At 47.4% G+C, this 27,970-nt stretch overlaps 1 protein-coding gene across 7 annotated transcripts in view; it reads left to right on the top strand.

The window, feature by feature from the left end:
- The window catches only part of Ralgps1 (Ral GEF with PH domain and SH3 binding motif 1), a 234,753-nt gene that overhangs the window by 95,375 nt on the left and 111,408 nt on the right, over positions 1-27,970 (top strand). For all 7 annotated transcript variants that reach the window (XM_060389972.1, XM_060389970.1, XM_060389971.1 and 4 more), the window contains exons 6-8: positions 664-753; positions 3,042-3,134; positions 15,881-16,007. In XM_060389972.1, the coding sequence (XP_060245955.1) occupies positions 664-753; positions 3,042-3,134; positions 15,881-16,007 (310 nt within the window). The remainder of the gene's footprint in view (positions 1-663; positions 754-3,041; positions 3,135-15,880; positions 16,008-27,970) is intronic.

Genomic DNA, 27,970 nt, shown 5'->3' with positions numbered 1-27,970 from the left:
AAACAAACCAAAAAACAACAAAAATTCGCACATATTTTATGATATAGCCTGGTAGAACAGTGTTTGCTCAGTATTTACAAGACCCTAAGTTCAAAACAATAATGTTTAATTATTAATTTCTTTACTAAATCATTGTTGACACGAATAAATTACACTAACAGGACCAGGGGGGGGGCAGAAGAGGGGGGGAAAAGAAAAACAAACAAAAGCACAAAGTGAACTATGCAAATATCAGCAAATCCTCCTTGTGTTAGGCTTAGCCGGGGGGTGTGGTCAGTACATAATTGCCTTTGTCTGAACATCTGTTCATCTTTCCATCTGTTCATCCATTTTATAATCCATCTTCTCCCCACATCTGGATCCTTGTGAGCAGAGTCCAGGCTGCGTCATCTCGCCATTTCCCAGGCAGCTGCAGAGACCCTGACCTGTGTAGGGGGGCCCACACTGCTCTTGATGATACGGACAGTGTGTAACGCTTGTATCCCCATGTGCATGCTAGAGGAGGCGGAGCAGGAGCATAAGGCCCTGTGACCTTAGGTAGTGCTCTCAAAGCTGCCTGGCCTCATGGAAATCCTGCAGTGGTGGTGGGCAAAGGGGGTTATGGGCGGTCTGGCATTTAACCACTTCTCTGGTTTGTATGTGTGTGTTTATTTGACTCTACAGGTCAGTTTTTGGGTCGTACGAGAAATTCTAACAGCACAGACTTTAAAAATAAGGGCAGAAATCCTGAGCCATTTTGTGAAAATAGCCAAGGTAAGCTGTTTATTTTTCAAAATGTGTTGCCTCTGATCTCTGACAGACATTTTGCCTTGGGCCTGCTAGACAGAGGTCCACACCATGGGTTGGAGGCTATGGCCTGATCTCTGCAGACAGCCAGCTGTGAGATCCACCTGGCTGATGGTGCCTTGTTTGAGCCTTAGAGATATGCCTCCTCCCATCCCATAATTCTGTGGCCAATTATTCTCCTTACTTGGACTTCTGGTCTCTGCATGTGGTCCAGTGCTAGGAGTTGATGGGTTATAGTTAGCTCCAATGCCTTTGATCTAGTTATGTCCTGTACAGTTGTGTCAACAGGTTCCTTCACACCCATTTTGAGCTAAGGCCTGGACCAGTTGGCCCTGCTACCCCTGTTCTGATAGACTGTGTCCATTCTGCTTATCAGAACCCCCTTCCCTTTCCTTTAGTCTCATCTCTGCCTGTTAAGCTGTGCCATGCTGTGGCTTTCCTGGACCAATGTCATACTCAGTAATAGTACTCTGTTTCCACTACCCCAGCCTGCCAGACTCTCCATGGCAGTGTTGTTCTACCTAGTTCATGGCTTCCTTCAAGTACCCATGTTGTCTTCCCATCAGGACCCTAGAGCATAGCTGCCCTGGACTCAGGCCCTTTGATGCTGGTTTGTGTGGTGGCTGCTCTGCCCATGTGACTGCAGTCACTGTTCACAGGGTATCATCCCATTTGCACAGCAGGAAGTGGGGGGGAAAGAGAGGTATCTACCCTCAGCAGAGTTGCTGTGCCCTCCCTCCCCAGAAGGTTAAGAAGTCTAACTCTGTCCGGGGCAGAGGTCACAGTTCTGTCGGTTCTCTGGAAATACTTGGTGCTGGTTGTAGTTGGGTGGGAAGAGGATGCTGATTGTGCTTCAGTCCTTGTGGGCACCTGTTTGGAAATGAGCATGGTCTCTACCCAAGGAGCCCCAAATGACCCCTCCTTAATCTCCACCTTTTCTCTTGCTGAGGATTATCATGTTGGCTGTACACTACATGTGTCCTGGGTAGGTTTCCTCCCTCTCTGAGCATTGGTTTCCCAGTCTCTAAATGAGAAAGGAACAGGTTAGATACTGCTCGAGAGACTTTGACACTCTGAGAGGAGAGTCTGTGGCAGGCACTGAAAGTCAGATGCTCAGCTGAAACCTGGGAGCATCAATTCTTACACACAGGAAATGATCAGAGAGTGTTACGAGATGTCTAAGCTGAAGCACTGATTTTGTGTGGACAGGGCCATGTTTCTAAGTAGAAGCAAAACTGTGGGTCCAGGAAAAACATCTTATCTCTTATTTTTTGCCTACCGACCTGGACTTTGTGCAGGATGCACCGTGGTAGTTTATCCACACACTCAGAGGACACATGTAGGAACCCAGACAGGAAAGGCATGGTGGAGGAAGGAGCACAAGAGAGTGGAAATGAGCCTTCCAGATGAAGAAGACACGGCCTGCCTGGCATGAGGCATGTTTCCTCTCAGGTAGCCCAGATAACAGTAGTCACTGTCCTCAGTTTAACTCTGAGGACACTGAAATGCAGAAGGCCTGGGCAACTTGCCAAAGAAACACAAGTAGAAGGAGCTGAGATTGGTCCATGGAGCCTTCTCGCTAAACCAGGCTTCACTGCCCACAAAGAGGGAGAAACAGAACCTGTCCCATAGCAAGGATGCTTCAGCATAAAGACAAGAACAGAAATTACATGTTTCTGCCCCAACTCTCTGCTTTGTCTCATTCTTTGGCCCTCTGTGGGAAAGAACTTGTCTGAGACTAAAGTGACACCATGTGTCCTCACTCATTTGGGGCTCACAGTCAAGGGCCTAGGAAGCCAGAGCCTTGCCTTCCCAGCTGAGAGCCATTACACAGATTGACGACATCTTCCCTGGCCTTTTTCCCATCCAGGGTTAAGGTAATCACTTCGTGAACTGCTGATGTTGCTGGCACACTGGGATCTTCGCACAGAAGCCCACTGAGGCAGGTTCAGAGTCAGATAAAAACATACTGGGATTATCCAATCTGAAGCCATGCTTCCTTCCAGCAGTCAAATAAGCCAGATTATGAAAATTGACAAGTGTTTTAGATGGAGACTCACCTTCTGAAAAAAAATGGGAGGAAAAGAGCATATGTTTTCTATGAACTTCCTAGAACTATATTTTCTATTTGAGATATTTTAAGTGTAACTGAATTTCATAAATATGACAACATTTGGCAACACTCAAGCATGTTTTTATTCTATTGTCTATGGCAGCAAAATAATGTATTCCATGTCTTTTTTTTTTTCCCCCAGAAACTTCTAGAACTGAACAACCTTCATTCTCTTATGTCTGTGGTGTCAGCATTACAGAGTGCTCCCATCTTCAGGCTGACAAAAACGTGGGCTGTAAGTTAACCTCCCTCAGTCTGTTCTTTGATTTTGGCTGTTCTGTTCTTGCTAAATGTCTGCATGGCTGAAGCCCCAGGCTTTCCATCATGAGCCATGTGCTTTGCTAAGGACAGGACAGTCACCGGGAACTAAGGAAACATTTTCTGAGCTTCCCCATAGCCTCTGACCCAAGCCCTGTTTGGTCCCAGGGAGTGGGGAGAGTGCTGATGTGGCTGGGTTTGGAAGCCTTCGACAAATCTTCCTGGACCTGTGGACGTCTTCCATGCTGGCTGGGCTCAGCATGTGACTTCTGCCCTTGGCTTGGTTGGCTTTTCATCTCTGGCAGGCTTCACATTGCCCTTGAGAAGGTCTGGGAATTGATGATTTGCAGCTGCCTTGGGTCACTGGCCCATATAGCTCAGAGTTCTCTGGAGAAACCTGTGACCCTTATGTAGGAAAAAATGATTTTTTTTTTATCCTGAGGCCTTGGATAATTTCAGCTCAGAGGTGGAGTCTGATAGTTATATAATTGAGTCTGTAGGAAAGTTTTTCTGCTGTAAAAATACTTTAAAAATATCTCAGACTTCTTTATCCTCCTTAGCTGGCACAGTGCCTGACATGGGGGAAGTAATCGCTATTTCCATAGCTCATTAGCATTTACCTCCTGGCCTGCCTGGTCCAAAGCTTCTCACAGGGGCACAGCCCAAGCCTTTCAAGACCTGTTTATGTCTCAAGGACTGACAGAGCTGTATGGAATTGCTAGACATGTTTTTTCTACTCATTTTGACTTTCTCTCTGCTAGCCTAGAGATGGACTGTTTCCTACTTGGCTGCCTCAGGGGCCTTTCAGATGCGCAAGGATTATGCTGTAGGCAATCTAAAATGAGCCTTGCATCTTCTGGTTGCAAGATAACCTGGTTTTAGTAGGCTGCTGTGAGAAGTGTCAGCCTGGAGTCTGGAAACTAGGTTTTTGTTCAGAAGCCACTCAGAGCCTGTGCCTCCTTTCCCATCTGTGCTCTGAAAAGTTTGCGTGGAGTAGCTGATTTCTGTCAGTGCTTGGTGGAGTCCCAGTTGTCCTTAGAATTGTTTTAGGATCATCCAGAACTGAAGGAGAGGGGTGAGGGTGCCAAGCAGATGATCCAGCCTGCACCAGAGCAGCCTGTTTGCATCAGGGGCTTCTGGGTGAATTGCAGTGAGCGATGGTTTTGGAGGTCAAAGCAAACTTGGAAGCTACTGTCTGCATCACTGCCAGCCCTGTGATTCTAAGGCCATCTGAGTGCTGAGGCTTTTTTTTTTTTTTTTCAGAAGCTTTTGGACATTCTTTTTGAAATGACTTTTCCATGGTTGAGGTGCTGTTAACCGTCTCTTGGACTGCTGGGAGCTGTGCAGATACCCAGAGAGTTGAGCTTCGGCTCTCTTGTGTGGACAGTGCTGTGCCCTATGGGGGCCTAATCTCCAGGTCCTCATAGAAAGCTGGCCTACCCAGGGACAAGCAGGATCTGCAGAGAAGCTTCAGTGTACCGTCTGCTGCTGGGCTGTGGACAGTGTTGGGTCAGGGTAGCATTAGAACTCTGTGGCTTGTCAAGCATGGCTCACTGGGCTGGGCCCTGCACAGCAGTTTTGGGTCTATCCGGTAATGAAAATGAACCCCCAGAGTTACTCAGAGACTCTGGACTAAGCACTCACCCGTGACTGCTGTCATGTTAGGGTGTGTGGCTGACAGAATGCAGGGAACTGTGGTTCCATCCTACCAATGATCAGGAGACCTGGGAGCTGCAGTTGTCTCTCTTTTTCTAAGAAACCTTCCCATTGCATCCAAGGGCTGGCAGCCTGGCTGCTTCTCTGGCTACAGAGGGCCACTTGCCAAGGCAGAAGGTGGAAAGACACAACATTCTAGGGAATAAAAACGTCAGGGAAAGGAGGCTGTGTACACTGTGTGGATTGTAGCCTTAGGATTCCCAAGTCATTGGGGCAGGGAGTAGTTCATTCTTAGAAAAGCTGCTACCTGGCTTAGCTAGATCTGCTTTCCTGCCACTCAGCTGTAATCCAAGATCAGCTTTGGTACAGAGTGTTGGTGAACAGCAGTGCCCAAACCCATTGTTTTTCCCCTCTGAACTGTTGCCCCCCCCGGCCCTGTAGAAAGGATGACCCTCTGCCACTACACATGGAAGAGCAGCCATGTGCCCAGCCACCCTGTCTGCCTCTCCTGCACTCTTCTGTCTCTAGTGCCACTCAGCACATGCCCTTGTCTGAACTATCTTGTTATCCTTAATTGCTTTTAATGTCTGGTGATGAGATTGACGTGGAAATGTTGTTTTTCCTTCTTTTCATGCCCATTGAGCTGGGACCACTGAGACTTTATGGTCCCACAGGGCAAGCAGGAGCAAGGGGGTCCAGCAGCTGAAACATTTGGTGCTCTCATAGTCTTTGCTTTGCAAAAGAAGAAACTGAGGTTCTAGGAGGTGGGGTGGCCAAAGATCTCAGAGCTGTTAAGTGCCAACACCGCTGAGACACAGGCTGGTCCTGTCAGACCCTGTGGTCTAGTTGCCCACCATGTGGATCCTTGTGATGGTGGAAGGTGTAGTGGCATCAGGCCAGTACAGATAAGGTTATACCCTGCTTAGAAAGTGGTGTTAGAGGTGTGGCTGGCCCGTTGCCTGTGGCTGGACCGCTGAGCCTGTTTCGCCTCTGAGTGTTGTCCTTGGGAGTGCATTAAACCCTGACTATTTGGGAAGCCTAGATGGAAGGTGGCAGTGTCCAAGCATGGAGAAGGCCTGCTGCTTGGCCGAACACTGTGGGTAACCTTTAATACTGGCCAGTCGGACACTAGCTAGGGCAGGGTAGCCAGTGAGTCTGCCCCCACACAGAACTGACTGAAGCTGAGCACAGGCCTGCACACAGTAGGATCTAAATAAATGGTGGCTGGATCCATAAACAGACAGTCCTGGTCAGCCTGGAAAAATACAAGCAATGAGTGACTTACTCCAAAGGTGAGGCTGCTTGGAGTACTGCCACCTCAAAGTCAGGAAGCCCGAGCAAAAAACTGTACCAGCAAATTCTGATTTCCTCAGCACGCATCACCTTGCAGCTCTCATTCATTCTACAGATCAAATACTATTGAATGTGTACTCCATGCCAGGTTCCAAGGCTCAGGCCTTGTGCCCGTGGCTTTATGTAATCTGGGAAAGATGCATACTATTCTTGGAAATTACCATGTGCTTCCCTGGCTGGCACAGAGTAATCAAGGAATGTTGGTCAAATGCATAAGTAATTAGCAAGGAGCAGTGAGACAGGAGTAAAAGCAGACAGTAGCAGGTGGATGGAGAATGGTGTCAGCTTTTGCATGGAAACTCACGCCCTCCCCCAAATGAGGCCTTTATGCCAAGGTTTAAATGTCAAAAGCAGGAGCAACTGCAGAGGTGAGAGGAGGGGAGAGTTGGTGCTCAGACATATGGTGAGAAGAGCTTGGTATCATTAAGGGACCACAGGTCAAGTTGCCCAGCTCAGCTGGACACAGGGCAGATCCCATTCTAAGTGCACAGAAGGGCTTTGAACAGGCGATAACAGAACCTAGTGTGGTGACTCTGCTTTTTGTGTTTTCGGTCGCTGATACTAATGTATAGAAAACAAATGAGGAAAGATGGAGACTGAGACTAGAAACCAGGAGCCCAGTTAGTGGGTGAGGGCAGGGCCCAGGAGTGAGTGGTGTAGAGTGTAGCAGGGGGATCAGAGAGCAGAGTGATGCAGAACATTTTGAAGAGAGGGCTCCAGGAGGTACTGTGCATAGAATGTTGAGGAGGACAGGGAGGAAAAGGGGGCAGTTTCTGGGTTTGAGCCTGAGCAGCTGGGAAGCTGCCAGGATCTCTTTTGTAAAGAATAGTCCTGGGAGGAGGCTGGCTTATTCCTGAGAGAGATCTAGGCCATGGGACTAGTGAAGTATTCAGGAGTTGCTTATTACATTCCACGTGCCACTTGCACGTTCTGCTTGCCCTGTGCACGTGCCCAGGGTGATTCTTTCTTTCCTACTGAATTGGTCCAGAGTTTGACTCACTTGCAGCAGCAAAGTGAAGATTGAAGTCTTTGGCACAGAGGCGATCTCCACTGAGGGTCAAGGGCCTGACCTTCAGGGCATGACCTGGAAGGGACCCATACAGGATCAGCATTCTCACTCTCCTGTATCCAGTGAGACAGGGTCTCGATGGGTGGTGCTTCCACCCAGACCTAAAGCCACTTGGCAGACACTGAGGCTGGCAGATGTTTGGCATTCCTATGCTTTGGATCTGAAACTCATTTGTCCAGGAAGTGCCACGGCTCCCTATGTCTTTAACAGCACTATTGGCAGCTCTCCTGTGACATGGTAAAGGAGGCTGAAGGAAGCCTGGGATGCCAGTCTCAGATGGCTCTGAGCCTTGGTCTAGATGGAAGTTGAGCCAGGTGAGGGCAGATGAAAAGATGGAAGTCCAAGGAAGGCAATGGTAGAAGCCCCAGTTCACTGCTCTGTCATTGTGTTGGACTCCACCTGGAACTGCTCCTCAGAAGTTCCGTACTGTCACTGGGAAGCCTGACAGTGCTGTAGCACTGGGCACCCATCCTCCACCTCCTGAAAAGCCTTTCTCCTCAGTCTTAGCTCTCCTTCCACTCTTCTGTCAGCTAACTTCTTTTGTGACTGTGGATACGGGGGTTCTATAAGGTTCTGGCCTCAGTCCTCACCTTGCTGTTTCCTTCCTTGGTGAGCATACCATCTTGGAGAGCTTTAAATGTCACTTGTGTTGTCCAAGCCCAGACTTCTGTCCTGAGCCCCATACCTGCTGCAATACCATCTCCATCTGGACCCTGTTCCCTGCTTTTGTGTTCCTTTGACCTCAGACATTTTGCCTGTCTGAAATCAGACAGTGACTACGGTAGAGAGATAGAGGGCCAGGGCACACCTTTGGGAAAGTAGTAGGCTGAGATGATGAGGAATAAGGCCTTTCTTCCCTGTCTCCTGCTATGCCATGTGAACACAGTAACGTCGCATAAAATATACCAACAAGCAGAGCCATACTGCAAGCCAAGAAAGAGCAGTCACCACGGGCTAAAAATAAAGTATGAGCTGTGTCTCAGAGCCATGAGCTATTAAGATGATCCAGTGTGGCTAGGACTTTGGAGCTAGGACCCAGCCTTGGAGGGGAGAGTTCCAGCTTCAAGCCCCACCACAGGAGTGCTAGAAAAAGCTGCTCACAGCCATCTGTTGTCATGTTGCCCTAACAGAAACTATGCAGTCAAGAGGGTCCAAGACAGTATGGTAATCATCATCCAGCCCGTACCTATGTGGGTCTGCTTTGGGGTTTGCATGCATGCAGTTTGTAGGCATGACAAGCCAAGGCAACATAGAAGAATTGTGGGGTCTAGAAACTGAGAATGGCCTCTTAAAGCAGAGGCTGCAGTCTGCCTCCATCTTATGGTGGGATCAAAGTAGATCAAAGTAGAAAAATGTTCAAAACTGTGCCTAGCACTTAGCATTATTTTCAGCTCATCTTGGCTGTTCTTAGATGGATTGCATAAGCTACAGTTCCTGAAAGCAGACCCTTTATTTATGACCTAGACTGTCACTGACTTGCATCAGTCTCTTTGCTTCTGGTCTTACCAGTCTGCTCTCACATCGTGCTGGAGTGATCTCCCCCACGTACACAGTTCCGGGGTTTGGACACCTGGTTAAAGAGAGCTTTGGTTTGGTCTCCTTGCCCTGCCCTGCTCCCTGCCCAGGCTTGCTTCGTCAGAGGCCCCACGTCCCACTGCTCCTGCAGGGCAGCTCTAATACATGCTGATGTTCTAATACAACTGCGATACAGGCTTTCTTTCAGAGTTGCTGTGAGATGCTCGTTTCAACGCTTCCAGCCTTATGATAAAGTTACCCACCAAACTTTAACCATATGCATATCCAGCCCTCTTATTTCAGATGCTTTTGAATAAAGGGAAGTTTGTGAGCTTGAATTAGAGGCTTGGTATGTGTTCATGGGTGATGCATCAGGGGTGTGCTTTATGGGCACTGAGTGTTAGAGTGAGCACCAAGAACCTAGCAGAGGCTTTCTGACAGTGGCACCAAGCACCAAGTGGTTTCACCCCCTACTTAATACCCATCTGATCTAAACCAGCTTTTGCCAGAGGAACATGGCCATTCAGAGCCCCAAATCATGTATGCAAGAAAGGAGAGCTGGCCAGAGGAATTTCCTGTGAACACAGCCAGTCAGCTCACACTTCCCCTTCTGATTAGTATTCACTGTTCATGGTTCTTGGCTTGTGGTCGGTACCCTGTTTGCAAGTTGCAACAGTAAGATGAGCTGAAGTAGCTGGGAAAGTAGAGTAAGCCAGCAAAATGGTAGTCATGTGACCTGGCATGGTCATGACCATGGCTAAGTTAATACCAGATTTTGCCAAAAGCAAGTTCCCTTCCCTCCCCTACCTTTCTGTTCTTATCCAAAGAGATACTTGCTGTATTTTAGCGAAACTGCTATTCCCTCAAACATCCCTCACTGCTCCTACCTCCAAAGCAACTTTTTCTGCCTTTTGTGACCTCTGGTGCCTTGCTGGACCCTTCTGTACTAAAGGTCTCCTGCCTCAAAATGGCTTTGTTAATTCCCTCCTGAGCTCTCTTGAGGTGTTCTATACCTTCCTTGCATCTGAGAGCCCTTCCCAGTGCTCAGCCCAGCGGAGCATATATGGAATGCCTCCTCAGCCCAGCTGTGTACCCAGGTGAGCCCTTGGCAAACGTGTCTCTTAGGAGCTAGATGTTTGTCTCGCAGTTCTACACTGGAGTCTTTTGTGGCTGTCTCCTGAAACTACCATGTGAAATACATGATGAAAATTGTCCCAAGAAAGTATAAGTAATATGTGTATGTGTATATGCCTATGGATGTGTACATTTGTCCATGTAATTCTTAAAGGATTATTTTAAAAGATAAAATCCTGACTCTTAGAAATACAGAATGAGTGCTTGCCAAAGATTTGCCTTAACTTTGTGTTAAGGAGGAAACAGTAAGATGTAAGCAAAGCTGAATACCACACTTTCACAGCCCAGTTGGAAGGGCTTACAGTCATTTCTAGCATGGATATCAAATTAATAAGGATTCCCAAAATGATAGCGAATGGTATCCGTGAAAACAACAACAACAACAAAAAAAAACACCTCTTTTTCTGTGGACAGAAAATTATTTATATGACTATATTTTGTAAGTTAGTTATCTGTACAGGTTTAAAATAGCCTTAGGCAAAGGCAAACAGCCCAAATACCACTAAATTTCAAAGTCCCAGCTTTTCCATAAATGCTGTCCATTGTGGTTGATGTGTGGCACTGGGGTGTGACTTGGCAGCCTTTTTGTTTTTCAGAAACAGATACTAAATAGCCAGAGGTTTAAAAAATTATTAAAACCAAAACAAAACCCGTTTAGTTCCTCACAGATCCCACACTGAGCTCCTGCGTCCACAGGTCCTGAGCATCCACAGGCCCTGAGCCTTTCCACACCAGACAGCGGCAAGCCCTGGAACTGAAGTCGGATTTGGAGCCAGTTTTTAACATATCTGGAGCAACAGGCTCTTTGTTGAAAATAGACCTATGTGAGGAATTTTTCCCCCTCAAGGCAGAGGAGCACAATACCAATGTCCTCGTATGTTGGAATCAGAAGCTCTTTTCTTTTGATGGAACTCGATGGGAGTAGCAAATACTTGGGAGTCAAATACTGTACATGCGCAGAGTCACATGCTACACACGTGACTCTGAGAGCATGAGAAAAGCTGGCGTGTCCAGGGCATTTCTCCTAGGTCTGGGACCCTCCTGGCTTAGACTTTGTGCTTTCTGAGTCTCAGTTGTCCTTTGCTGGTGTCACTGGGCTTCATTTCTACCTTGAAATTTTAGTTTATGTTGTAAATGTGGTTTGGACTTGTCTCAGTGCTGATAATATGTTACTCTGCTTTCTGCCTTTGCAGAGGCTTCTGTTTTTAGCATGTTTTGTGGACATTTTGTAAAAGAGCTCTGGGGTTTAGGGCCTGCTCTAAGTGTGATGGTCTTCTTTCTCTTGTTTTTAACTCACTTTTTTTTTCTCTCATTAAGTTGTGCCTACCTCACACTTTTCTAGTCTCTTGTATGAAATGTTCAGCTCATTTATTTTGGACTTCCTTGTGATTTTCCTTTCAATATAGTTTTACCTTAATAATGAGTTCAGCCTACCTTGAGCTCATGTATATCTTATCAAAAATCCGTACTCTTGGGTTTTATTACTTTTATCGCCTAAGGATTATTGAATGCTCGGAAGTTTCTAATGGAACTGGTTTTCCCATCATCACTGTTAGATTCCTTTCTGCTCTTTTGTGTAACTGCATTTCAGGTTCATCCCTTCTGTGGTGAGGGGGTTTGGGGAATGGGGGAGGAGAGCAAGCTTGACCAGCACAACTTGGCCCTAACAAGACTCATTTGCCAAGTGAGTCACAAAAGCGGCCTCACAATAAGTTGGAATATGGCAGGCATCATGGACCATGCCCCACTACTTCTCAGCTTGACTGTGTTTCAGAGTCACAGTTTTTCTGAATGGTGTGTATAGTGTTTTCCACCGCAGCAGACATTTCACATCAGAGCAGTGACTTAGCCAAAGAGATGAAAAAGTACTTTAAAATGCCCCTATTTTATCCCTTATTGATTCCATATTGATTCTATTTTATTCCTTATTGATTCCTGAGTCCTCTGGCTGCCCCAGGCTATGAAAGTTTCACAATCTCATTTCCTTACCTTGTTCACTGAGCACGCATGCCTGCAGTGTATGTCGGACTCTGGGTAAGCAACTCCTGGATTTCCTTACATGTAGTTCTGATGGCCCTTTCCTGAGGTGGCTTATAAATGCTGAAATCTGAGAGACCATCAGTTCATGTGAGGGTCACAGTTGCTGGTTCTACTTGTAAGAAAAGTTTAAAACTTGTGTAAGTGCTCTTATTTTCTGAATAAGCAAACCCTATTTTTAAATACCTAAATCTGAAAAGAATTTTTATCAGCATAATACATGCACATTAATTTAAAAAAAAAAATCTCCCAAGTACTGAAAGGCTTATTGAGCCCCTAGCACTCCCTGCTTTTCCGCTCACTGGCCTTCCCACTCCCTCCCTCTTTAGCGGCAATCCTTGTAGGTTAGTGGTTTCTGCTTTGACTTTGTGCCACAGTTCCACCCATGTGTATTTACTACAGTTTCTTGATCCACCTACTTCAGGTAGTATATATACATACTAGCTTCGTTTTCTAGACCCAGCCTTCCCCTTCCTCCAAAAGCCATCCGAATAGTTGGACCATTTTGTGAAGTCTGATCCTCTTTGTTACATGAGTATTCAGGGTCTTAGGACTAACCATGTGTCAGCAGGCTTCACTGTGCCGTTAGGAGGCGGGCCAGGACTCTGTGCTTTCTTGAATAGTTTACCTGGTCATTCCAATTCTCTTTTTTAAAAAAAGTCCACGACAGTGAGTTGGCTCAGCAGCTGAAGGACTTTCAAGTGAGCCTCATTTCCTGAGTTCAAGCCCGGAAACCCTCCCCCACAAACAGATAAATGTAAAAGTTCCCTGCCATATTAGCCTTCTATTCCCCAGACGTAAATATGACCTTAGAGTTGTTTATTTTTATTACATAAACCATCCCTTGTGTTACAGGTGTGCTATCAGGCAGGTCTTCTTCTGAGCTGGTCCGTGTGGATGAGTTATCCCTAAGACCTGTAGCTCATTGGGTATCCCTGAATCCCTTTTACTGTTACAGGACCTTTTATGTCCTGTGTCTTTTTATCTGGTTCATTGCTTTGTTTTAGTAAAGGAAATGTTCAGGTGGTTATTAAATGCCTCATGGGAAAATCTGATGAGATTCTTCATCTTAAAGCAACTTATATTCATGAGAAGTCTGATCTGCTTTGTAGGCACAGAATGGAGCCATTGAGGGAGGTTAATCCAGGAAGGATATAGGTAACAGACTCACAGTCTGAGCACCCAGCAATATGAGGTGCTACTCATACAGGTATTGGATTGGCAGATAGGTAGTCTGAACATGGTGGAGAACACAGGCAGTGGCCCAGCGGGGACCAGAGAATTAGTGGTGTGTCGGCGCGGTCAGTTTCAGTGAAGGCAGCAGGCTTTGACATCTAGATGGACATAGATGGTTCAAAGAAGTCAGTGATGTTCTGGATTGCAGGCATCAGTTAAAAAAAATACACACACACACAAAACAAAACCAGTTTGAGGTCAGCCTAGTCTACACAGTGAATGCCAAGACAGCTAGGGCTACACAGAGAAACCTTGTCTCAATTAAAAAAAAAAAAAGACTTTCTGGGCAAAGAAGGCCCTGCCTGACTCTACACTGGGACACACAAGGTCACAACGTGTATGGTTTTCTGCTCTGGTTATGTGTTACTATTAATCATCTGTCAGATTTCTCATTTCTAAGTGTCCAGTTCAAATGCAACCTCTCACTGGGTGATAGTGGTGCAAGCCTTTAATCCTAGCACTCTGGAGGCAGAGGCAAGTGGATCTCTGCAAGTGTGAGGCCAGCTTGGTCTACAGAGCTAGTGCTAGGACAGCTACATAGTGAGACCCTGTCTGAAAAAATCAAAACAAAATCAAATGCTGCCTGTGTATATACCTTTATTCATCATTAAAATATTATTTAATTTATGTGTATGGGTGTTTTATCTGCATGTATCTATGCACCACTTGCATGCTTGGTGCCCAGAAGAGGACATTTGACTCCCTTGTGGCTGGAGTTAGAGATGGCCGTGAGCTGCCATGTAGGTGCTAGGAATCAAACCTGGGTCCTCTGCCAGAGCAGCCAGTGCTCTTCACCACTGAGCCATCTGTCTAGCCTTAGCATATAGCTCTTGTTGATGAAACTTCTCTTGCTGACGGTTTACTCACCATTCAATGGGCTCTCGATTTCTATTCACTCACTTTCCATGCTGCTGTAAAATGTGTCTGTCCAGCCTCTCCATTGAACCTGGGTCCCAGAGATATTCGCATAAGTTACCTAATCCTAGTGGTGGCGAACCTGAAATATAGGCAACATTCCTGCCTCCTTTTTGCCTTTGGGTTCACAGAGGTCAGCTGAGTTGTATACAACAGTGCTTTACACACAGCCAGTAGAGGACAGAGTCATTTCCTGCCCGCCTAGTACTGTGATGAAGAGCCTAAAGCAAGCCGGTTAAGCTGAGCTGCTCCTAGCTGCTCCTGTGTGGTGTCCCTGCCCTTGTGTGTCCTGAATGTCTCGATGGAAAATAAAAGCCTGTTTCTCATTTCCCAGCTGCTTCAACACTGGAGCACGCACTTCAGAACAGACGTCTGCCTCTCCTATCCTGACATGGGCTGACACTGCCCAAATTCAGTGGACCTTCCCGTGGCTAAATCATTGTCGGCTCTAAAGACCAAGGTTGGAGGAATCTGATAGAGCCTTCCCAAAGCAGCCTCAGGCTGGCTCAGGCACCAGGCACCACCACTGAGTGTGGGATTTGTAGCTGTGGTCTCAGGAGCTGCACTGCTTTCCTGGTGCTGACAGCCATTGTTCCACGTTTCTCTGCCGCACAGGGCTGCTGGACACTGGCCTGCTTCAGTTTGGTGGTCACGGCAGGTCTGTTGGTCAGTGTCCTTACACAGATCATCGAAATCTCAAGACTAAGCTGGCCAAGGGCATACCAGGGCTAGGGTCTTCCTTCATTTACTCTCCTGGCCTTAGCCACTAGCCATTGACCCTCAGCTTCAGAAGTCAGAATTGGGAGAACTCTCCACTTAGTGTCATGTAGTGCCCAAACCACACATTCTGGGGGCCCTACCCCAGCCCCTCTTTTCAAGCTTGGCTTCCTCTTCCAGACCCTTTGCTCAGAGCCATTGCATTTGAAGAGGCATCTTGCCATTTCCTGGCACTAGACTTTGAATTGCGATGTGAAGACTAGTACACTGTAAGTCCTCAGCACTGAGTTTTAGACCCCAGGAGGTAAGGTTTCTGCCCTTTCCAGAAGGCTCAGTGTATATACTGAGTATACACACACACACACACACACACACACACACACACACACACACAGTGTATATCTCCTCTTTCTCCCGGGTCCCCAGGCTTACACACCAAGCACTCAGGCATCATAGAGCTTGCTACTTGTCTCTGACGTGCTTGTCCACGCTGGGTCTCTTAACCAGGTGCCCTGTAGATGGCTGCTTGTGGAAAAGAAGGTTCTTTGTGTGAAACCATGCCCAGTGAACCATGGCCCAGGATGTGGGGGGAATCTGGAGGAGAGCCCCGAGTGGCAGCACTGTCATGTCCTCATAGCACATCCGCTTGAGTCATGTGGCAGTCGATAGCGTCTTTCAGCGTGAGGTGTTTGGGGGAAGAGACTGGCTAGAGTTCTGAAACAACCCTCCTGGGGACAGTGAACCCTGTGCTGTTGTAGATACGTGTTTCCATGGAGGTCAGTGTCCTGTGTGTGTTGAAGGAGTTAGCTGGTGTCCTGTGGCCAGTGGCAAGGCTTCTCCCGGGCTTGACTCCTGTGAGGCCGTGGAAGCACGGAGGCTGGTGCTGGGAGTTCCCCCCCTCTGCCTTTTTTGTGTATCGGTGTATTTCTTTATGCCATGCCTTTTAAAATCTATACTTCCATCTAGGGTTTCATCTATTATGGACACATGTTCAGGTGTTTCCTTTTGCTCTTTGTCACAGCCCCCATCCTATCAGATTTTCAGGTTTATTTTTTTCCCCTCTCAGATACTATAATTTCTTTTCATTCCAGCTTTTGAATCGCAAAGACAAGACCACTTTTGAGAAACTGGACTACCTGATGTCTAAAGAAGACAACTACAAGCGGACTCGGGACTATATCCGCAGTCTCAAGATGGTGCCCAGCATTCCCTATCTAGGTATGAGTCTTAGTTGGCTTATTTTATGATTTTTTTTCAAAGTGACATGCTCAGTACCAAATAAGATGTTTTTACAGTTTCTAGTTGAGGTGTTTCCAAGAAGCAGCAGGGATTGTGGATAGAGAGGCGATTTGGTTGGCTCCTTGGGTTGGAACAGGCTGTTGATGCTTCCCAGGTTGGGAACACTGGTGAGGTGGAAACAAGGTTGCTCTGTCTTATACACCTGGACTCTGAGGCCCCGGGCTCCTGGGCTGTGAGGGCCCCAGGCTTGCAGGCTGCAGCCCAGCTAGGTCATGATGTTGGCAGTCAGCCTCTTGCTGGTTCATTCAGATGTGCCCACCCTGGGGGCACCTAGGCATAAGCCCTCTGTCCTAGTTTTCTGGGGATTATCAGTATGCCTCATAAAATTCATGCAAATGAAATCCTAGTAACAGTCAGTAAGTTTTCCAGTTATAAAATAAAGTGTTTATTACAGGAACTGGGAGAAGGAGAAAGCCACTATAGTTATCTACTAAAAGATGTTTTGCTTTGTATCTCACCCCTTTTGGCATGTATGTGTAAAGATGTGTTCATTCCAGTCAGATTCATCATGCTAGGTGTATTCTGTACTGTGGATTTGTCAGACTCACTCCTGCTCCTCTCTGCTGTTTATATTGTTTACACTGTGTGTGGGGAACATCTTTGGACTGTAAAAGCTCGTGTGTGTGATCATTGCTTTGTAATGGCCTCTTGGAAGGGCAGGTGCCTAGATCAGCCTGTGTGTACAGAGTACACCTTAAAGGGGGGTTTTGTCTTTTGAAACAAGACAAGCTCTTGCTGCTGCTGCTCCTCCTCCTCCTTCTTCCTCGTTCTTGTTCTTTTTGTTTGTTTGTTTTGTTTTTTGAGAGAGGGTTTCTCTGTGTTGCCCTGGCTGTCCTGGAACTCACTCTGTAGACCAGGCTAGCCACAAATTCATTGAGATCTGCCTGCTTCTGCTTTCCAAGTCCTGGGACTAAAGGTGTGTGCCACCACTGCCTGGCAGCAGGCATTTTCATTTCAAATCTATTTTCCTCTCCTTTTTATCTTGCCAGTTTGATACATGAAAAATGCTGTTTGTAGTTTGTTCTTCAGGGGTAAATCCATCTTTTTCTGACCTGAAAGAGTTTTAATAACCAGGGAAGAAAAGGCTTTTCTAGAATAGACTCCTGATGCTGCTGGTTAATACAGTTCTTTTATGGCAGCTTCTGAAACAGCTTCTGTAAGCATTCTTTACTTGAGTGTTGGAAAAAACATTTTTTTTTTTTTTAAAGTAGGAAACTGTTTGACCCAGGCTTTCAAAATTATTAGTGTGGAGGTTTTTTTTCCTCATAATTTTTGATCATAGTGTGGTATGCAGTTTTCTTACGAATATGAACTTCTATATATATGTTTTCATTTATTTATTTGTTTGTTTATAAGCAAGGTCTCACTATGTAACCCTGGCTGTCCTGGAACCCACTGTGTAGACCTAGCTGGCCTCAAACTCCCAGAGTCCCACCTGCCTCTCTCTCCCAAGTGCTAGGATTACTGGTGTGCTTGCTTTTTGTGGTCCTTGTTAGTTTATGTTGTTGCTCCCCTCCTCTCCCCTTCTTGAGTTTGTTCACCCTGTCAGAGTTTATCTGTTCATCTTCCCAAATAATTAAATTTTAGATTTAGGCTTTTAAAAAAATCAGTTATATTACCGTTTTGCTTTTGAATTTACTACCTATTCTTACCTGAAGTGTGTGTTTTTTGTTTTTTTGTTTTTTTGTTTTTTTTTTTTTTTTCCTTTCCACATTTTAAGTCCTCTGGAATTGATGATAAAGCATTGTAACATTTTTAATTGGCAGAAATAATCTTGGTGCTATATAGATATGCCTTTTATCATTGATGGAGTAAGGGTATATAAGTGTAGAAGCATATATATACATGCATGCATCTATGTATGTATGTATAACTCATAACTTGTTGGCCATGGTTTGAAGTTAGTATTTTAAGTTGCTTCCCTGGCTTTATCCAATGTGAGAGGCCTTGCTTTTATTCTCTTCCTTTCTCTTTCATTCTCCCTGTGTAATCTTCTCCCTTCCCACTCTCTTATGGCTTTCTATAAGCTGCTGTGTCTGTATTTGGTGGCTGTCCCACGAGGGAGAGCATGCTCATGTGCACAGCTCTTATACCTGGTCACAAGACTGTCATCCAGGAAAGGGATTGGTGGTACCAAGGGGTGGGGGTGGGGGGCTGCTACCTTGCGATTTAGGCAGAGCAGGGGCCCTAGTGTGATTAAGAATGCCCTCCCCCGCCTCTCATTTTTTTCCTGACACATGGTTTCATATATTTTAGGCTGGCCTTGAAGTTACTATGTAGCCAAGGATGGCCCCTGTCCTCCTAACTCCATCCTCTGAGGACCATTTTTCTCTAGGAGTAATTGTGAGAGCTGTTGTGTGTCACTCACCTTCCATATCTAGTCCTTTGCTGTCCTTTTGCCTGGGTTATCACATTGCATGATCTCAAAAGTCAAGGACCTGAGGTTGCCAGGGGTCATGTCACTGGAAAGTGGCAGAGCAAGGACGGGTGCACACGGACAGGCCATAGACTCTAAAATCTTGACTTCCCTTTCCCATCTCTACTGTTCAGGTAATCATTTTCCTACCCCTCCATGTTTTGGGGCATGTGGGTGGCCGCTGTCAGAAACATAGGAGGTAGATAAATTGCTTCTGTTGTTCCTGTGATGCATCTTGTTGCTGGACTGCAAAAGCAGTGTTGTCTTGGGGCTTCCTAGGTCATCAGTCAGTCTGCTCTGACCTCTGGGGCCCTTGCCACTTGGCATGCCTGGGCAGATCCAGCTCTCTTTGCCCTGATCGCCTTTCTCTAGCAGGTGCTTTGCAGAGGCTCCCTGAGTCCTCCCCTGGCTCTGGCTCTGAATCAGCCTCTCAAGTGGCCATGTTTCTGCCCCTTCAGCCTCCAGATAGCTTCATTCCTCTGGCACAGTTAAGCTACGCTTCTCATCTTGAAGCAGGACCCTAGCACAGAAGAGTCAGAGGGGAGAAGTAGGACATGCCTAGGGCCCACTGCTTCCTATCCTCAGGATGGATGACCACGAGCACTTCGCCATTTTCTTCAAAGAATATGAAGTAATATATATTGAGGCCCAGTGGCTCCATGAGCCCTGATGGGGCTGGGGGTGTCTCTCTGCTGTCTGACCTCCATGGGCAGGCCCTGCCCATTAGATCCTTTTGAAAACCCAACCTGTCTAGGGTGAATGTGTTTATCTAAATGGGAGCAGTTATATAATTCCTGGAAAGGACAATACAGGAAAAAAATGTCCAAGCCATTTGTTTTCCCCGGCAGAGTCTCACTACAGGTCTCTTCCAGGGTGGGCGGAGAAACCCTTGGCCAGGTCCCTGCTGCGCCAGGCCCCACTGATGCTGCCTGCTCCCTGCTGCAGCAGGTATCTGCCTCTGTCCACAAGGGTAGGTTTCCTTTCGTAGCAATTCTCTTAGCCCTCCGTGGACGGTTTCACGCTGACCCAGTCCCTGGGACTCTTGCCAGGTGTGCCTGTTCGATGTGAAGATGGCTTCATTGGTCTTCACAGTTGTCCCCAACCTAACCCTCTCTTTCGCGCCTCCAGGTTTCAGAGACAGCTGGCTGTACTTTAGTATCCTAAGTTCTCTGTAAAACATGATTTAAAAAATACTGGGGGGCTGGAGCGACAGCTCTTCCAGAGAATGAGTTTGAGACCCAGCACCCACATGGCAGCTCACAAATATCTGTAACTCCAGTTCCAGGGGGTTCAACTTCCTCTTCTGACCAGACTCACGTAGTGCAGAGACGTACAGGCAGGCAAAACACCTGTACATATAAATAAAAAAACTAGAACAAAACATTGAGAGAACAATGTTATATTAAAAGCAAAATCAGACTTTGCATTAGTTTCTTCCAAACTGAAATTATAGAGGGAAAGGGCTGGCCATCTGTCTCTCAGTGTCACGGCACCACCCCTAAACACCCGACTCTGATGGAAACGGGAAGGAAAAGTGGGGAAGAGTGCTGGAAAATGGTTTCACCATTTACTTCTAAGTCACAGTCTTCATCTAGAGGTATTTGGTTTTTCAATTCTCATTACTCCTTCCAGAAAAATAACTAAATAAAATTAGGAATGTGATGGATTCTAAATGCTTTTCTGCTGATCTCAAAGTACCATAGCAGTGTGGAAAATTACAATGCCTCAAGGAACAAAGAGCCAGGCATCTTGACAGCCCCGAGCAGCAAGGGACACCAAAAAGTTCTTGGTAACTTACCTTGAGTGCATGAAGGAAAGTTCTAGAGCCTGAGCTATCCTTCAAACAATAAGGCCTTCCATTTGGAAAATAAGGCTTTTATTTTTAAATATAAATTCTGAGGTTTAGAACCAAGGCAAGTTCTTTGGAAGCAACTGCGTCAAGCTGTCAAAAACTGAAAGAACCTTAATGAACAAACAAGCAAACAAACAAACCTGTGCCCTCAGAAGCTCAGTATCTCTCAGGACAGCAAGGTGAACTCCTCAAAGGACACTTGGGTTAAGTCAGTCACACCTCACAGACTAGCCCTGAGTACTAGCTGTGTGCAACGAATAAGAAGAGAGCCAGATATTTTGAATGGAGAAGCTGAGGGACACATCTGGTCTGGGATATAGGGAAAGTTTTCTAGGGAGGAATGGGGCCCTGAAGGATGCACTGTCTGAGTGCAAGGCAGGAATCAAGGGCTCCTGACAGACATCTGCTTATATAGAGCTCTGAGTTGGGGAACACATATCTGGCAGAAAAACTGGCTAGAGTCAAGAATGGGGGGGGGGGAGTATGTCAGAGGAGGCAGCTGGAAGTTATAGAGGGAGCAGATCCCTGAGGAGTCCAGGCTGTGACCTGGCTCCCCAGGGGCAATGGGGACTGGGAAGGCTTGAAGCAGAGACACTACTAGGGTTTGCATTTTGCATACATCTTTGTGACTGTAGCATACTGAGTGGTTTCCAGGAAGTCTGGCTAGAGGAGAGAAGACCTGCCAGGGTTCATGGGTAAGTACGTGATGTGATGAATCACTTCAGTTCAAAGGGAGCTGGGTGGGGGAGGCCTTTACAGACTACTCATCTGACAGCAGAGCCTTAGAAAGACCCAGGAGCAAGTGAGCACAGCCTCGACCTCACGGAGAGCCACAGCCTGGTTCTGGGCTTTGAGAATTCAGGTGTGCTGTTGATTGTGGTTCCTCTTACCATAGAGTTGAAAGAGTGAGCCTGGGACAGGGGATGCAGACCAGCAGAGCTGAGGGATACCATCCTCAGAGACAGCTGTTACCCCAGTGGGAGCCACCTTGCCCCAGACCAAAGCCAACAGCAGCACATCAGAGGCAACTGTGGGGTAGTCAAGCTGACCTTGGAATGACCAGCATTAAGGGTAGTCTAGCCTCTTCCTAATGTCCAGAAGAAAACATTCCATCATACATGCAGGAGCCCAGCCTTTTCTCAGTTCCCCACCCTGTGTGCTTCAGAGAATCCCCCAGGAACACTCATTTGTTCCATAGTTCCTGCCCAACAGTTGCTGGTGCCACACTGCATGTCTGGTCCCAGCTCTCTGACCCCTCCCCTTCTTCTGTTTGTCTAGTTGCTTCCTACCTTCACAGCCTGGCTCTCTAGCTCAGTTGGGGCAGCAAGTCTTAAGAATGGAAAGGGAATATCAGTGCCACAGAGAAGACCTAAGCTGGATTTGGGATGGATGATGGGTGTGCCCTGAGTCAGGGCCTTGCATTTTCTTCTCTGCCCCCGTGGCCACAGTTCTGTAGGGGCCTAACTGCTGAGAGACTGTTTAAATATGTTTCCCCTTCCTTAAGGCAGGCATCCAAGCTCGCCTAGGATCCAGCAAGCAGGAAAGTACTTCCCTCTGATCCTAGGCTCAACCAGACAAATGATCTCAAAGGTACTTTTCCATTATTTTGTGGTAAGCTGCTTATTGCTTTAAATCACTCCCTTCCAGAAGGGAGAGAATTACTTTTAGTTGTGCAGTCTCCAGATTTGTACCTTAAAAATTAAATTTCTTCAGGACATTGCAACAGACCAATGGCTATTATCAAATATCCACAATTTGTAAAACAAAACACCCCACAATTTGACCTATGGTGTACATAACCATAGGCCAGGTGAATACCAAGTTTAACTGAGCTCATGCTGGGGTTCCACCCAGCCTAATGGTCCTTACTTCACCACCTCTGTATCCATGGAGATAAACAGTGGGAGGAAAACACAGTGGTCAGGAGAAGAGCCCCCAGAGCAGATTGGCTCCCTGCCAGGCTGGGGCATGAGGAAGAGCTACTATCAGTTTTGCTCTGGGTCAGGTTTTGTCTGAGCCCACAAAATGAGGTAAGAGCTTAAGCATGCTGTGCATTCGAGAGTAGTCCCTACAGGGACCTGGTTCTCACTGGGGAATTCATTCCTCTGACTTCCTTCAGCCTTGGGCTCTCCAATGAGAAAGTGACATTAATAGTAGTCACATAATTCATGTGACAGGCGCTTGAGGTTGGTTACCTCTGAGTCACCCAACCCTCCTTGCTCTGAGGCACTATTTTTAGCTTATTTTGCAGCTTTAGGGTATGAATAAGGTCAACAGTGGAGTGACTCTTAGAGATTAGATAGAGATTCTGTCCCTCCTTCTTACTTTAGGGTCACCCATTTTCCAGGATTCCAGCCACCATGTGCTCTGTAGTCCTATGGAGAAGCCCCTGTGGCAAAGAGGCAGATTCTGCCCAAGAGTTGAGCCTTCACATGAGACCTCAGCCTCAGCCAGCAGCTTGACTGATATCTCATGAGAGACCTGAGGCCAGACACATCTGCCTCAGACATACCTACATTCCTACTCCATAGGAACTATAAGCTGATAAGGGCATCTTGTGATGAGCCACAAGTTTCGGGGTGTTTTAGACAACATTAAAGAGGTAAAGATAATTGGTCATTGCCCAGCCTCTGTACACCTCACTTTGATGGTTCTTAGTGGCTTTGTTTATATTGAAACAAAAATGAACTGTCATTGTGTGCCTTCAGGAGACTATGAGGTTAGCAGGGCAGTGCTCAGACCCTCCCCAAAGCTGACTTGTAGTGGGGACGTTCTACAGGTAGATAGGTGGTCGTCACTTGCAGCTCTGTAAGGAGGAACATTTCTGGGATGATCATTAGGGTCTGGGAAGGCCATGGAGGTTGCCCTCAAGGAGGGCTGTGTCTGCTGACAAGTGTACCCTGGGCTCTTACAAGGGAGACTCCATTCCTGTGTGACCACCCAGAGGGATGTGCCCTGGGATGGTGCTGGATGGCCTCTCCAGAAAGTCTTTAAAAATGACTGCTTGCTGAGAAGATTACCCACACTACAAAGAAGTCTGTAAAGTGAAGGCTGCTGCTGCCTTCCGGAGGCTGTAACCTGGGGTGCACGCCTTCTTTACAGTCCACGGCTGTCAGCAGGTCACCCCATGGTGTGAGCCTGTGCTTTTAGCTGGATGGGAACTTTTCATACGTAGCGTTCCTCTGTGTTTGTGTGTTTCATACATATTGCCTTCTATGGTTTTGTTTGTTTTTCCCCACCAAGAGTATAGATTCTGTTTAATGACTACAGATGTAGCACACTGCCATTCTTTCTGTGGTCCTGTGGAACCCTCAGATACATGGGGATAGCTCATTTGAGTAGCTGTGCTGGTTCTGTTTCCCATATACAGGAGGCACAGTGGGGACACCTGGTCACCTGTGCCTGTCTTTTCCTAGTGGAGTAGTCATAAGCACGGGAGCTCTAGGATGGAGATGGGCTTCACAATAGCTGATGTCTGGGCATCTTCTGAGAAGGCTATCATCATCGCCTCCCACAGCCTTCTTTCCCACTCCCCTAGGTACTGCAGCCATCTGGGAAGACATCCAGTCTTGAGCCTAGAACACAGGTATTTCTGAATTCTCCAACAGGAGTTACTAACCCTCTGCCCTGCCTCTGCTTCTTGGTTATCTGTTCTGGCTCCTCTCCCTGTGTGCTCTGCCTAACAGTGCTCATGGAGAGTAGGCTGGCCTAAATGCTTGCCTGGTACACTTGCCTGGGGCCTGCTTAGTACTGCAGACTTTGTGGGGGCGACATACTTCTTGTTTTCTTCTGTCACGGAGATGAGGTTGCAAGCCTCGGTCATCACACAGCTCCCAAAAGTTCCGGTCCCTGCGTGTGAGCCACCCTCCCAGGCTCTGGCCTCTGCTCGTCCTGCAGAATCTCCAGATGGATGGGAGGAAGGTGCTGTTAGTATTTATATTAAAATGACATGCACACAACAGATCTTATTTGAAAGAGTTTATTTAGGGGAAGGGAAGCAGAAGAGAGTTAGGGTTTAAGTGGGCCATGAGGGCAGAGAGAGACAGAGACAGAGACAGAAATGGGGGAGGGGTCGCCAACAGAGAGAGGGGAGAACAAGAGAGGAGCAAGAGAGCAGAGAAGAGGCAGGGGTCCTTTTATCCTGGGCCCCTGGGGGTGTCGACCAATGATGACATCACAGGTGCCTAAGCAACCTGGGAGTGGGCTACTGCATCAAGATTTCTGAACTAATAGGTGCCCTCTCTTATTATGGTTTGACTCTCAGCTGCAGAACACTGAGGCAGGGGGAGGGAGCACATCCTAACCAGTGTGTGGAGCAGATTCATCAGAACTGTAATGGAGTTCAGCCACCTGGAATATGGGCAGAGGGAGGGAGGGAACCCACGTGGAACTACTTTGTGAGGCAGTGCAGACTGGAAGGATGTTCCCCATCTGGGCCAAGCTAAGCCAGGACGCCTCAGCTCCAGAGGATAGTGGACTTGAACATCTCTCCAGCAATGTATGCATCCACAAGGACCAGCATCTTAGGTGAGGGGTGGTTCCAGCTTGATTCTGGGATCTGAGAGACTGGTTAGCACCAAAGGCCTGGTGGTGGCAAGGTGAACTACCATAACCAAGATCCAGTTACTAGCTGATGCAGGTCAGTTGTATGCGGAAGAAAAAGAGATAGGCAGGGCCCCGTGGCTTTTACCCTGGCAGAGTACTGGCAGGCCTCAGGAACAGTAGAGTCTCTTTTGTCACTGACCCTTGTTACTTTGTACCCACTATGCTCAGGTAAATGCCACAGATGTCTCTGGCCTGGAGTACTGATAGCCAGCCAGCTGTTATTCCTTTTTCTCATGCACATTGGTGATGGAATAGGAGCTGCTGCAGTCGGTTCCCCTTCCTCTTGGCTGTAGGGCTGTGTTCTATTGAGGCCAGAGCTCAGGAATCAGACTGACTTGTGTATTCAAGTTCTGAGTGTCTTGGGCTATATATCACTTCCATCTCTGAGCCTCAGTTTCTATGCTGAAGAGAGGGTAGTTACATTACAGAGTCTACTACCTCCAGTTGGAAACATTAGAGACACATACATGGCAAGCATGCAGTAGACAGGAGATGGCATTAGCCTTGGCCAGAACAAAATATGTTGAAGAAGAACCCAGCAATGGGGACATTCTCACTTCTTGCATCCACAGGGTCCATGAGAGTGAGCACACTTGTGAAGAGAAGGTTGTGGCCCCAGGACACTGCTAGGTGTCATGTTCAGTGACTCAGCTAGGAGGCCTGGAAGGGTTGAGTGTTCATTACAGGAGAGGGTAGGGATCAGTAGAGGAGTCTGGGAACTAGGGCCCCATCTGATGAATAGCAACATGGTGTCCATATAGCTGGTATCCCGGAGGGAGTAGGGACTGGTAACAGCGGTAGTGTGTCTAAACCTTCTTGTTCTTGGACACCCTGCCTGTGATCCCTCATTACCTAACATCAGTATTTGTTCCACCCAGCTGTGCTCCAAGGTGGGATTAGTATGGACACCCAGGCTGACCAGTTGGTCCCTCTGTCCAGGACTTAGCATTGGGATGGGGAGATGCTGACACTCAGCCATGACACCTGAGCTCAGGAATGTTGCTTGGAGCTATGCTCTTAGGCAGGTAGTGAGAACACACTACGCGTGGATGCCCAGTGAGAAATCCAGAAAGAAGCCCAGAGAAATGGGAGAAAAGTGAGACAGAGAAGGCTGCTGCTTGCTTCTTGAAGACCTTCCAGGAAGCTTCTGGTTCCTGGCCCTTATGAGATACCTCATGTCCTTATGTAACCCACTTATTAAATGAGCCGGCCTCAGCCAGGTATAAAAAGAAACCAACCTCATTTTCCCTCGGTGTACTTCCTCTGTGGAGATTTATTTTGTTTTAGTTTTTTCCCCACTCTCCCTCTCCCCCAATGAAGCTGAAGACTAGGCAGGACCAGGCCCCTTAGTCTCACCAGTGACACAACCCAGAGTTTCTAACAGTATCCTCGTTCCAGACAGTTCTGTGTAGAGATCAGGTCTGGGCGCCCAAACAGCTTTGCTGGCCTGGAGCCTGGCAAGACACACAGTGTGCTTCTTTGCTGGGTTCTGCTAGTCCCCCTGCCTCTCTCACCAGCCTCCAGTGTGCTCTGGGCCTTAGGAAGGGGGTGGGGAGGTGACCTGGTTTTTATTCAGAGCTTGTGTCATCCCCTCCCCCCTTGTGATATTTCCCTTTCCTTCTGTATACCTCCAGCTCTCCTCCTTGAAGGTGGAATGCAGCTTCTCCAGTATGACTGACCTTGCCCCTGCCCCACCAGGCTGCGCTCTGACCCTGTGCTCCCACTATCTCCCCTCCGCCCTGCTTTGATGCCTGGCCTTACACTTGGGGTTCAGTCTAAGAGTGGTACCCCTGTTCATCCTGACACTAACTGTTACTTGGCTTGGAGTGAGGGACCACCTACCTCCCCTGCAGTTCTGGAGGACACTCCCTCCTCTGGGGTCTTTTCTGTACACTGAATGCACAGATCCAAGGAAGGCATTGGCTGAAGCTGCAGAGTGTTTGCAGAAACCTCTGCACAGTGGGCTCACCCTTGCTCTGGAATGGGTGGTCCTTGGGAGCTGTCACTTTGTCATTAGCCTTTGGACTCTCAGGTGAACCCACCACAGTTGGGCACCTTTTTGCACATATTACAGTGCCATTTTCTTCCTCTGGGTTCCCTTCCTTCAGTAAGACTGGGGCAGGTTAGGGATGGGAGGAGGTCAGGGGAAAACCAGACATCAGACAGCTTGTGCACTCATACCACCACTGCATCCAGAAGCCTCAAGGTTGTTTTCAGTTTTGCTCAAAGCAGCAGCCTTTGGGGAGGGGCTTTTCGGTGCCACTCAGTGAAACTGACATTGAGGGACAGGAAGAAGGACTGTGGACTTTCTTGCACATATGGACTTCATCTATAGGTGCAGATAGGTGAACCCACCAAGAAGGAAGAACTCTGCAGTGTTGGAACTTGTGTAATTGTGGGTCTGTAAAGTCCCCACCTGGTGAGCAAGGTCAGAGTGTTATTCTCTGGCTGGTCAGAGCCCAGGATGCTGTCTAGCTGTCTGTGTGCACTCACATTCAGGCTCCTGAACACAGTCCTGCCTCCTGCCTCCCACCTGCTGCTCGTGAACTGACCGCCCCCTCCAGTTTTTCCTCGGGAGAACAGGCTTCAAATTTCTACAAGCCCCGTTCCTTGTCTTTCCCAGACTTGGCTTAGGGGCTAGGGAGATTACTCAGTGAGTAAGAGCAGTTGCTGTGAAAGCAAGAGGACCTGAGTTCAAATCCCCGGTACTCACTTAAAAGCTAAGCATAGCCACAGTGCCTGTAACCCTAGTGTTTGGGGATTAGAGACAGGTAGATCCCAGGAGTTCACTGGACAGTTATTCTTAACAAAATGGTGAACTTCAGGTAGAGGAAGACACTTGACATCCTCCCCTGACTTCTTCACACATAAAACACATACACACACACCACAACATCATGTGTGCATACATGCACATACGAACTCAGATGTGAGTGCTGGGATGAGGCTTGAGAGAAACAGTTGGTGCCATGGACTATTTGATTTAGATTACAAATGCTGCAGGAAAGG

Source organism: Meriones unguiculatus, chromosome 8 (genome assembly GCF_030254825.1).
Source record: "Meriones unguiculatus strain TT.TT164.6M chromosome 8, Bangor_MerUng_6.1, whole genome shotgun sequence".
Taxonomy (NCBI): domain Eukaryota; kingdom Metazoa; phylum Chordata; class Mammalia; order Rodentia; family Muridae; genus Meriones; species Meriones unguiculatus.
The sequence above is the reverse complement of the archived record's forward strand: the minus strand, read 5'-3'. Positions and strand labels throughout refer to the sequence as shown.